At 43.3% G+C, this 12,829-nt stretch overlaps 1 protein-coding gene across 6 annotated transcripts in view; it reads left to right on the forward strand.

Moving 5' to 3' along the window:
• Positions 1–12,829, forward strand: part of HSF2BP (heat shock transcription factor 2 binding protein) — an 82,298-nt gene that overhangs the window by 40,965 nt on the left and 28,504 nt on the right. For 4 of the 6 annotated variants that reach the window (XM_084752491.1, XM_084752490.1, XM_084752494.1 and 1 more), the window contains one exon: positions 4,879–4,982. The exons of 1 other annotated variant lie outside the window; for it this stretch is intronic. In XM_084752491.1, coding sequence (XP_084608617.1) covers positions 4,879–4,982 — 104 coding nt within the window. Of the gene's footprint in view, positions 1–4,878; positions 4,983–5,110; positions 5,329–12,829 lie in introns of those variants that run through there. One more of the 6 variants, XM_084752493.1, reaches the window with a different exon arrangement.

Consider the following 12,829-nt stretch of genomic DNA (forward strand, 5'->3'; position numbering starts at 1 on the left):
TTGTGATGTGTGTAGATCTAATCTGAAGGCAGTTTCCTTGTTTCTGAAAAGCTCAGCCTTACCTTTTTGAAACACTTTTTTTCTGCTGTATTTTTTCTGGGGCTCCTTCATAGAGCCCTAATTGGAAGAAAGTTAGACTTTCTCTAGCTGCTCGCAATTATTATTATTTTTCTTTGCTTTTGTTTTGTTTGGTGTTTCTTCTTTCTCGTGTGTGCAGGTACTCTTGGAATTTACAGGTTTTTTTTTTTTTAGTTTTTAAATTGAGTTTTTCTAATTAAAACATTTTGTGTCTATGGTGGGCATGTGCACATGAGTACAGAAGTGGAGTCCAGTAGATGGTGTTGGATTCCTTGCAGCTATATGTGATGGTGAGCCATTCTTCATGAGTGCTGGGAACTGAACCAGTTCTCTAGAAGATCTGCCAATGTTCTTAACTGCTGCTGAGCCATCTCTCCAGTCTTCGTAGTTTTCATTTTTATGAGTTTTGTTACAAAAGATTTTTACACTTGCATGTGTGGATACCTGTTTGTGTGTTTTCATATATTGGGATGTTGAGTGTCTTCTTCACTTGTCCTTTATGGTTACGTTTAATTTTTATGTGGGTTCTTGACATTGAGTTCAGGTCCTTGTATTTGCGTAGCAAGCACTTAACTGATGAGACACCTCCCTGACATAGGTTTTATTTTTTGGTTTTGCCTGATGATTCATAACAATAGCCCTAGCTTCTTGGTCATGTTTTAGTTTCTCTTAATTTTTACTGCTGGATATAGTGGTACACACCTTTAATCCCAGCACTCAGAAAGCAGAGGCAGGCTGATCTCTGAATTCGAGAGGTCAGCCTGGTCTGTGTTTCTAGTTCCAAGCTGCCCAGGGCTACATAGTGAAACCCTATATTAAAAAAAAAAACAATTAAAAAAACCCAACCAAGCAAAAATAGCAGCAAGGTTTTTTTCCTACCTAGTTAGTACATCTGTTTTCTGTTTTGAGATCGGTACCTCTAATGACTGAAAACTATTTGGTTCTGGCTCTGCCAGTGTTCTTATGTTGGCTGTTATTTGTGCAGCCTTGAATTTTCATCACTATCCAGTAGTCTGTGATACAAACTCACGTTTGTTAGGACTGTGTTTGTGCTTCTTGGAAGACCAGGTAGATCTTTAGTGTCCAGGAAGACTGGGGAGTCTCCCATTCTGGGCCTACTGTGTATTAAGTGGTGTGTGAGTATTTGTGAGTTCAAGCCAGGCTTGAAAGTTTGTTGTTTTCTGCTTCTCAGCAGTTTCTGTGACTGTGTCTGTGTCTGCCTGGGACTTTTCTTTCTGTCTTTCCACATGAAGATGCTGTAATGGAAGCTCTTGGCTTCTGGAACCTGTTGTGGTCCACACTTACCTCCCATTTTGGACTTGATCAATGAGATGTTCCTTTCATTTTTTGCAAGCTCATTGATAATTTAAAAATGAAGTCTTGTCATTAAAAATTTTGAGCAAAAAGAAATAGGAGAGGTACTGTAGCTCTCAAGCTCATATGGATGCATGTGCCTTTGTCAACATGTTGTACATAAAATTACAAAATAGCCTTTTCCCCATAGTGCTGGGATGAGGCCAAAGGCCTTGGTGGCTGGGTAGTGCTCCACCACTGAATTACACCCCAGCTGATATCAAGCCTTTCTTCTTTGTGTGTGTTTGTAAGGCATCTGTGTAGAATACAGGCATATACATGCCATAGAGCATGTGTGTGCATGTGAATGTGAGCGTATATATATGGAGGTCACAGGGAGGCATTCAGCCTCCCCTTCCATCTATTTGAGGCAGGGTCTTTTGTTTGCTATCGTGCTTTCCAGGTTAGCTGGCCTATGAGCTTCCTGGGATTTTGCTGTAGGAGCACTGAGATTAAAAATATCTCCATGACATTTAGGTTTATGTATGTTGTGGGGATTTGAACCTGGTCCCTGGTGCTTGTGTGGCAAACACTTTTATCCTGGAAGACAACCCCCAAACCTGCTGCATGGCCTGTTTTATTGCTTAACTGTATGAAGGATCAGGGAGTCTCCATATTATATAGCACCTTCAGAAACTAAAGGGCTATAATTTCTAGCTTTCACTGGACAACTTGACCTGCCACTTGTTCAGAACAGTGTAAAATCCTGTTTGCTGGGGTCATTACCTTGTTGGTTGTTCAGAGGATGGGGTTGTGATAGATTGGGTTGCTCCTGCTGTGCATTAAGCCATGTGGCCTGGCTTGGCTGATATTACATGTCACATGCTGTATTAGTTACTTTTCTATTGTGCTAACAAAACACCATGACCAAACAGGTTATGAAAGGGAGAGTTTATTGCGGCTTATGGTTCTAGAGAGAGAAGAGTCCATCACTGCAGGGAGCATGGAAACAGGCAAGCAGGCATGATGATGGGGACTCACTGGAGAGCTCACTTCTTAATCCACAAACGGGAAGCAGAGAACACACTAGGAGTGGCATGGAATCATCTGAACTCTTCAAGCTCACCACCAGTGGCACACTTCCTCCAACAAGGCCACGCTTCCTAATCCTTTCCAAACAGTTTCATCCAATAATGGAGACCAAGTATTCAAACATATGAGCCTGTGAGCCCTTCTCATTCAAACAGGTACATTCCACTCTCTGGATCCCATTGGCCCATGGCCATATCATAACACAGAATGCCTGTAGTACAACTTCAGAAGTCCCTGACAGTCTTAGTCTCAACCCTGTTTAAAGGTCCAAAGTTCTAAATCTCTTCTGAGACTCAAGACAATCTCTTAACTATAATCCCCTGTAAAACAAAAAAGCAAATTATACACTTATGATAATATACAATCATACAGAGTATATATTAACATTCCAAAATGGAGGAATAGGGACATAGTAAGGAAATGCTGGACCAAAGCAAGACTGACACTCAGAAGGGCAAGCTTCAAATCCCATAGCTCCATGTCTGATGTCAGAGAGCTAGGTGGCTCATCCTTCCAGCTCTGCTGCCTGCAGCACACTTCTTGCTCTTGGGCTGGTTTCTTCCCTGCCTACAGCTGTCCTTAACAGATTCTCATGGCTCTGATGTCTCTAGTGTCTTGGGACTCCAGTACATCCAGGCTGCACTTTCATACTTCCACATGATGGCCTCTTGGGTCTCCATGTAGGGATTCTCTGACACATGCCTGATCAGCAGCTCTCTGTAACCACAGAGGAAGATTTCATGATCACTTTACTGGTGTGTCTTTCATGACATGGATGACACTGCCAAGTACTTGGGGAGAACCTTGGCCCTCTAGAATCCTATTTGCAGGGCCTTTGATTTGTTATTGCTTCTTAGGAGCAGAAAATTCCTTAGATGTTTTTCTTTCACAAGTTGGAAGCTTATCTGAGTGGAGTCCTGCCCTGAGGACATCCTTCCTTTTACATCCAGTATGATTCAGGCTTTTTTTTTTTTTTAATTCAGGCTTCTTAATCTTCTTATCTCTTCCAGCATAAGCTTTGGCTCCAATATTACATTTCCTGGTGCCTTTTCTCTTCAAACTGTGAATTTTGTATTTCTTTCTGCCCTGTGTATTCTTTTCATTATAGACCCATGTAAACGTGATTACTAATAAGCATGAGACAGAGTTGATAATAGGCTGCCTTGAAATCTCCTCTACTAAAGAAATTAGTCAATTACTTTTCAGTTTAGCCTCAGCCAAGTTCTTAGGATGAGAGCAGAAAGAAGCCACATTCTTGCCCAAAATATCACAAGAATGGTCTCTAGCCTAGTTGCTAAAATTGTTCCCCTCTAAAGCCTCTTAAGCTGGGCCTCCATAGTCTTTGTTGCGCTTAGCACTGTCTTCCAAGCTCCAGCTAGGATGGCCCATTAAGCTCTGCTTACAACATTCAACCACTTTTCTAACCCAAAGTTTCAAAGCCAAATCTGTCATTACAAATAGTCTACACCCTGGGTATCAACCTCTGTCTTAGTTACTTTTTTTTTCCCCCAAGACAGGGTCTCTCTTGTTAGCCTTGGCTGTCCTAGACTCGCTTTGTAGACCAAGCTGGCCTCGAACTCACAGCGATCCGCCTGCCTCTGCCTCCCTAGTGCTGGGATTAAAGGTGTGCGCCGCCATGCCCGGCCTTAGTTACTTTTCTCTTGCTGTGATAAAACAGCATGACCAAGGCATCTTATAAGAGGAATTTGGGTCATATGGTCCCAGAGAGATGAGAGTCTGTCACCATCAAGGTGGGGAGCATGGCAGCAGGCAGGCAGGCATGGCAATGGAGCCTCAGCTGAGAGTTCACATCTCAACCCATGAACAGGAAGTAGAGAGCACACTGGGAATGTCAAAACTCTTTTGAAAGCTTAAAGTCGGCTCCAGTGACACACTTCCTCCAACAGAGCCATCCCTCCCAGTCCTTCCCAAATAGTTCCATTAACTGGGGATTAGGTATTCAAACATATGAGCCTATGAGCCATTCTTACTCAGACCACCATGAATTCTTTGGATAAAGCTGTGATTAGACTTTAGACGGCTTCACTGAACCTCAGCAACATAGTACACTTATAAACTGAGGCTTGCCTGAATATAAGTCCAGGCTTGGCACTACAAGGGCTGAGAAATTGGTAAATAGAGGTTTGAGGTTTCCCATGATACTCTGCCTGAGGGTTCTGTACACAGAAGGCAGTGTCACAATGTTACTGCTAAAGCTTCTTCCATTGTCTCATGGCCTCTGTAGATGAAAACCATTAAACATGTCCTTCTACGTTGTAAATGTTCCACTTAGCTGTCATAGTTGGACATCTGAGATGTAAATATGTTTAGGTCCTTTAGAGTAGGGCATGAATTCAAGGTGAAGAACAATGTGGCTAGCCCAGCATGTCAACACTGTGTTCTTTTGCATTTCAGTCTAATGCTGATGTCCCTGTACAATGTGAGCATCAACTCAAAAGGCTTGAAATACATCAGTGAGAGTCCTGGATTTATCCCTTTGCTGTGGTGGCTTTTGAGTGGTAAGGAGTACTCTGTTGTGTTCTTGTCCGGTCATGTGTTCTACCCCCATAGATGGAGTGGGTACTGGTGTATTAGAATTCAGGAGCCATTATCTTATGATGTTTACTGTTTAAAATCGACTTCTCAGAGCAGCCTGGTGAGGCACCGTGTCCCTTGTGTTGGTGTGGCTTCTGGAGATAGAAGAGGAACATTCTCATGGTGGCAAACTCAAATATGGGGACCCTCAGACAGTGGCTTCAAAAACCTGTCCTCCTCCTCCCCAAATGACTTCCCACTTTAGAAAATCAACTGGTATGTTAGTAGTTTATAGTTACATTTCTCAAATATTGTTTTTAGTTTAGTTGTGACCTTTGACACAAAGAATATCTTATGAAACAGCACCAACAGCTTCTTCTCTGAAACAGGAGTAGATATGTGGTGGATATTGAAGTAGAAGTCCAGAAGCCCGGAGACATGTAGTTCCACATGGACGTAACTTCAGGGTTGTAAATAAAATAAAACTTACCTTACTGCTTCCTTTCTTATTTATGTTTACCATTAATTTAGCCTAAAGTCTTGTCCCAATTTTACCATAACTGTAAAGCCTAAAAAGTATATGTGTCATTCAAATATTCAAGTGACAAAAAATGGAATTTTCATTTAATCATAATTCAAATCAATCTGTTTTTGAACTTTAGTTACTCTTGATGTGAATACTTTCTTTTATAACAGTTTTATTGAGATCCAATAACTGCATATATCTTAAATGAGAAGTTGATTATTTGCTTAAAATATTCTGCCTATAAAGTCATTACCTTGGTCAAGGTTGGCCTTCCAGCTCAGATAGAAAGGTGTCCTGGGACTTAAAAGCTCAGGAACCACACAGCTCTGAGGTGGGACAGTGTTCCAAAGGAAGGGCGTCCTGAGACACAGGAGCCCAGGAACCACACAGCTCTGAGAGGAAGCCCCCTCAGCAGAGGTGTTGTGGCTCCCAGGGGAGGGTATCCCTAGCTGAGCTGAGGAGCTCAGGAGCCTCAGCCCTGCTTCACTTCTTCATTGCTTCTTGGCTTCTTTTGATGAGAGTCATACCAGGCAGAAGATCTCATAAAAGATTTATTGGGAGGGTCCATGGGGTGGAGGGACAGATTCAGGGTTGGCTGCCCCTGCTCCTGGGAGAGGACTACAGAGAACTGAACAGATACAGGCTTTATGTTTGATTTCTTAGCTTTTCAGTGTAGAGATGTCCAGAGTGAGGATTGGTGAGAGTTCAAGTCTTGAGCTCAGAGAACTTGAGGATTGGTGTTTTTTTTTTTTTCTTTTTTCTTTTTTCTTTTTTCTTATCCTCTTTCCCCCTGTGTCAGGCCAGTGGCTTTGGCTGAGGTGTCATCACTTCTGAACTGCGTGGGAAGGCTGGAAAGGAGATGCAGCCACCGTGGACAGCCCCTGGGGTGGTACTTTATAGTGGCCACAGGCTGGGGCAGGAAAGAGGTGCTGCTGCTGCTTTGACAGCTCCTAAGGCACACTGCTCAGGGACTGCAGAGTTCTGGACAGTACTGGCAGTTTGGTGCAGTTCAGTTTGCGGAGTTCAGAAGCAAAGCAATTGAGAAGCTGAGAGAGGCCAGTTTGAATCAGTCAGCTTGGAGAGGAGTTTTGAGCCAGAACAGCTAAACTGAACCAGCCAGCCAGAGTTTAGAAAGAACTAGAAAGGGTGAGCTTATTAAGCAGTAAGCTTCCAAGATGGCAGTTGCATTTGGTGAATAGAAGATACTATTACAAACCTACAAGAATGTGAAACTGTAGGGCTTCTGCTTAAGGGCTGGTTGAGTGGGCTTTAGGTCCACGTGCCCCAGGACTGGGTACTCAGCTAAACAGCTTTGTTTCTCTTGAAACTGCATTACAGAATCAGGTGATTCCTGGGCTGTGTTGGTGGGCAGGTACTCAGAACTAGCCTGTAGGACTAGGAGATGGCTAGGGAGAAGATAATTGAAGAGGAAGTCCCAGCTGAGCAACAGCTGCAGCTGCTCTACATGAACCACATATTTAACTTAAAAAAAATTTTTTTTTTAATGAGACAGGGTTTCTCTGTGTAACAGCTTGTCTGTCATGGAACTCGCTCTGTAGACTAGGCTAGCCTCAAATTCACAGAGGTCCGCCTGCCTCTGCCTTCCAAGTGCTGAGATTAAAGGTGTGTACCACCACTGCCCAGCCATGAACCACATGTATACTGTGGTTTATTGTTGTCAGTCTCCTGGAAGGCAAGGCACTACTGCCTGCTTCTCAGATGAAGAGGCCAAGTGGCTTGCTGGACATTAGCAGCTGTGTGGCAATGGAGCTGGGTTTGAACCCTGATTGCTTGCTGCATGGCCCTGTCCACCACCCAAGCTGCTCTGTAGGCACTTGTCAGGGCCATAAACCTCCTCTGTTCAGGAGATGCCCTATACTAGCCACCATTAGACCTGGCTTTGCTTGGGTTTGTAGAAAATTTTGCTCTCAAACAGGATGGCTGGCTCCATTTAATCCAGTGGGCATCAGTGCCCCTCTAGTAGCCTTTGTGAGGAGTTTTCTTGCTCATGAAAGAAGAATCTAGGCTAAGTGTTATCTGAGGCCCTAGCTGTGCTATTCCAGAAGTGTTAGTGAGTTGAGTGAGAATCTCAGTGCTTCAGATGAATTTATGTTGCTCTGTTGGGTGTGCTCTGATAGGGGCAGACTTCCTGCCTTGACTTGGGGTCACAGGCACAATGAGGTAGTTTCTAAGGTATCCTTTTTTTTTTTTTTTTGGAGGTGGGTGTTTCTCAGTGTAATAGTCCTGACTGTCCTGGAACTCACTTTTTAGACCAGGTTGGCCTAGGACTCACAGAGATCTGTCTATCTCTGCCTCCTGAGTGCTGGGATTAAAGGTGTGTGTCACCACACCTGGTACTCAAAACAAAACAAAAAAACAAAACAACAACAACAAAAAACCTTTAAACACACATTAATCTTAAATAATTTACAGTTAAAGCAACATAAAATAGAGCATATATAACCCAGTGGCTAAGCATCATGATCCAGCAATGTTTTGTTTGACTTCAGAAGGAATGAGTCTGAAGTTATGTGAAATAAGCCTGCAGTACATCCCAGGGTTTGGGCTGTTCTTGTATGTTCAAAAAACCAGGACTTGTCTTCAAGGGCAAGAAATCCTGGGACTCGATACAGGTTCCAAAGCAAAATAGTACATTAAGATACCTTAGAAGGCAGGCGATTGATGTGAGTTTGAGGCCAGCCTGGCCTACAAAGTGAGTCCAGGACAGCCAGGGCTACACACAGGAACTCGTTTCAAATCGCAAACAAACAAAAATAAAGGTACTGCAAATTGGGGCTGCAGGCATGCTCAGCAAGTCTGCCCCTGAGCTGTTTCCCCAGCCCTGCTCTGAAATTTAGAAAGCTGAGAATACATTTTTATCATGAAGTAAGGCAACAGGAGCACACTGGCTGTCAGAAAACTATGCTTGGTGACTGTGCTGTTGCTCTCAGGACCTGACCTTGTGACCTCAGGCCAGGAAAGAATCTGAAGACTGTCTGCCTATATCCTTGTGCATTAGGTAGATCCAGGTTGTGAAACTACTCAATTTTGCTCAGAATCTCTGATAATTTTTGAAAAGTCTAAGAAAAGAGCTTGCTAACTCTCAGAAATCAGTTCCTGCTTTGTCATATAGTCTGTTTGGTCTCACTGTCTTTAAAAAGCGCAGCTCTAGACTCACCACACGGAGATATGAATTGAAGCTTTCTTATTGGCAAACTGGTCTAGTCTGTTAGAGCTCCACTCCTCTGATCTGGACAGTGGGACTCCACCCCCCAGGGTCGTACACCTGACGCAGTGGGTGTGGGCTCTCCTCTTATTTCTGATCTAAGTATCTTGTGCTGCAAGGGAAACTTGTCTCCTTTTTCTTTGCGTGACCTAGGCAAGTTGCTCCTGAGTTTTCAGAGCCTCTGCTTCAGAGAACAGGGCCAGCTGTTGCCGTGCTTATCTCTGGGAAGCTCATCTCACTCCCTCTAACCTCTGCTGGGTTTCAGTTCCTTTCATTTGCTCATCCACGTGGCTGTCTTTCCCAGGCTGGGTCCAAATTCTTCACATGCCTCTTAAGCCACAGAACTGGCACAGAACTCTAGCAAATAGCTGATGAGGACAGTGTGTATTGGGGTGGTGACTCCATGTTATGTAACCGCTAATGCAGACTAGTCTTAGAATCCCTGGATACAGTGCCGAATGGGCACATGGCATTCACACCCCGTCTTACATCTCCTTGGCTTCTCTGAGTGATCTGAAGCATGGCAAGCTTTGCAGACTTGTGTCTTCACCTCAGACCTTCCTCCAGAGCTCCAGACTCAGAGCCAGCTCTGTTAGATGAATCCACAAGCATACTGAATGGACAGTCCCATCCAATGTTTACTCCAAACTCCCAGTCTTTCCCACACCAGCCCTACCTACATTCTTCTTCCCAGGCTCAGTGAACCACAACTTCCTCCAACTTATCAGGCTCTTTAAAACCTCCCAACAGCTCTTAATTTCATTTCATTTCATTTCATTTCTTTCTTTCTTTCTTCCTTGTTGTTGCTTTTATTTTATTTATTTATTTATTTATATTAATTTATTCTTGTTACATCTCAATGGTAATCCCATCCCTTGTATCCTTCCATTCCTCCCTCCCTCCCCTTTTCCCCTTACTCCCCTCCCCTGTGACTGTGACTGGGGGAGACCTCCTCCCCCTTTATATGCTCATAGGGTATCAAGTCCTCCTAGTTGATTTCTTCTTACATGTCACACCAAGACATATTCTGTTTGGAGTCCTGATGACTGTGTTTTCAAAACATACCTGGGGTTAGGGTAGCAGCTGCCACTTCTCCCTGTTCTGAGCTAACGTCATCTCATGTGGAGAATCCCTGTAGATTCTTGTGGTCCATCTTCCAGGCATGAGTTGGGAGCCAGGAACCAAGAGCCGAGAGAAAGAAAAGTGTTAAAAATGCTCCTTTGACCTGAAGGGTGAATTGTACCTAAAGAATAGTGCTCGAATCGGACAGATGTTAATGGAGAACTACTTTTTTGTAGCCTAGTTTGGCTTCCAACTTGTGATATTCTCACCTCAGCTTACTTTGTGCTGGGATTAGTGTAAGTGTCAGTATAACCAAACTTCTTACTCAAACTTGACTCTCAGAGTTTGTGGCTCAGGTCTTGGAGGACAGCAGATAGAGCCCAAGTTTGATTCTAGTTACTAGCTTAATAGAGAACTTCCCAACTCCTGACTCTGGTCTTCAGGAAAACAGGTTTCTTTGAGCTTTGAGTGCAGTGGAGGAAAGTCTTTTTCAAGAATGAATAGCCAGGCTGATTTCCATACTTCCAATTACCTAGCTGGACCCTGCGGTGTTAGTCTATGCCAGCTTGACTAGGCCACTGTATCTACACATTTGGTAGACATGCTCACAGATGCATATGTTTTGAGAGGAGATGGACTTTGGAAACAGTAGACCTGAGTAAAGTAGAGGGCCCTGACTAGTGCACTGAGCTTTGCCTAGTCAGACAGAGGCCTGAGTAGGACACCAAGGCTGGCTGCTTGAGCTAGAATATGGCCCTTTCCTGCTGCACCAGAAGTGCTGGTACTCAGTCGTGAGGCTGATGGTTTCTGGACAGGACTGTGTGTTGCTCCTCCTGGTCTCCATTTCCTGACTGTGATTTGATACTTTGCATTCTGAGTGCACCATTCTTTTTTTTTTTAATATTTTATTTAATTTTAACTCATGTGCATTGGTGTTAGGGGAGTGCACCATTCTTTAGGGTTAATTGTGTTAACTCCTGCTGTTCATTTGTTAGTCCATCCACTCATCCATCCTCACATCTTTTGCATGGAGAACCATTTAGAAAAAAAGTTTCTGGAGGAACTTTTAACTTCAGCTCACCTTAATGAATTCTTACAAATAGCATTCCAGGATTTAAAAAAAAATTATTTTTTGAGATTATAATTTCATAATTTCCCCCACCCCTTTCCTCCCGTTTATCCCTCCTTGCTCTCTTTCAAATTCATGGTCTCTTTCTTTCATTAACTGTTGCTATATACATTTATGTGTTTACATATATACATACATATATGCATAAGTATAAACTGCTCAGTCTGTACTTGTTTTTAGGGATGACTACTAGGTATTAGGTAACCACTAGTGTGTTCTTCCTGTGAAAGACTATTTTCTCCACTCTCAGCATTCCTTAGTTGCCTGTAGGTTTGTTTTGTTTTGTTACAGTGTTGAAGCCCCTGGGCTTTTCCCTATTCACTTAGGCATGTCCATTATGCCTGCTTTTGTCCTTCTTCAGCTCAGTTTTAGGCAGTCATATTGGTAAGACTTTATGGGTGTAGCTTCTGGCAATCCTAGAGGACACACCTCACAACAAACTCCCTAGTCCTCTGGCTCTTATAGTCTGCAACATCCTCTTCTGACTTCTGCAGGCATTGCACACACGTGGTGCACATACATATATATGCAGATATGCATATATATATATATAAATAAAAATAAGTAATTCTTTAAAAAGTAAATCACCACTAAATATATTAACCATTGAAACAATGGATAAAGGGTAAAAACCTTAAAAGAACTCAGATTGATAGTTGTCCCTTAGAGCAATAATGTGATCTTTTATTAGGAAAAAAAAAATAACTGTCAACTATGACTGTATACTGTCTGTCTCTCTTGTGTTAGTTAACTTTCTGGTTGTCACAGAATGCCTGATGTAAATGACTTAAAGTGAAGGAAGACTTACATAGCTCACACAGAGTTTTCAGTTCTTCCTGACAGGGAGAAAGGGCACAGTAGCTCCCATAATGCCAGACAGCGAGAGGGAAGAGGAAGGGACCAGGGTTCAGACATGTCTGTCAAAGGCGTGCCCACAATGATCCACTTTCTTGTCACCCCCTCACCTGTCCTACAAAAACCACCATCTGGGAACACATAAGCTTGTGGGGTATCAGATCATAACACCCACCAAATATCTTTAAAGAATATTATAGACAAAACAAAACAACCTCCATCTTGTCAGCCATAGGCCATTGGGAGCAATGGGCAGTTCTAAGGCCATGCTGTGGGTGTCTGTAGTCTTGGCTAGGAGGCATGAGATACACAGGACAGTAATCAGAGGCAGTGACAAGTGAGATGCTTGAATGATAGCATACAGTCTCAAGAAGACTGTAGACAGTGTCAGAAATGACTCCAGTGATGGGGGAGGCCATCACGGGCACCTCACGGGCAGTGACTTGGGACAGATCAGTATTGCCAAAACCTCGGCAGTAGATAACTTGCCTGCTGCATATTCAGAACACTGTGTCCAGCTAAAGAATGTCTGTGTGCTCCTACACACATGATTACTCACCAGAATCGGCCAGTTTATACGCTGCACATCAGGAGAGTTCTGCAGATGTTAGACAGCCAGAATCGCCTCAGGCAGACTCAAAGTAAGAGAGGCGATCATAACAGAAGCCAGATGGTTTAGAATTAAATGATGAGAATATTACGTCAAAATGAATGAGGTGATTTACATTCTCATATTCTGTCTGTCTCTCTCTCTCTCTCTGTCTCTCTCTGTCTGTCTCTCTGTCTCTCTCTGTCTGTCTGTCTGTCTCTCTCTCTCTCTCTCTCTCTCCCTCCCTCCCTCCCTCCCTCCCTCCCTCCCTCCCTGTATACATACAGTGGTGAATGCATACAACAACCCTCAGGAATCAGTTTTTTCCTTCCACTGTGGGATCTGGGAATGGAACTCAGCTTTTCAAGTCTATGCCTGCTAGTACCTTTACCCTGCTAATCCAGTGAGATGCATTTAAACCGGTAATTAGTAGAAGGTTTAAGT

The sequence above is a fragment of the Acomys minous genome (genome assembly GCF_964271855.1).
Source record: "Acomys minous genome assembly, chromosome: 13".
NCBI lineage: Eukaryota > Metazoa > Chordata > Mammalia > Rodentia > Muridae > Acomys > Acomys minous.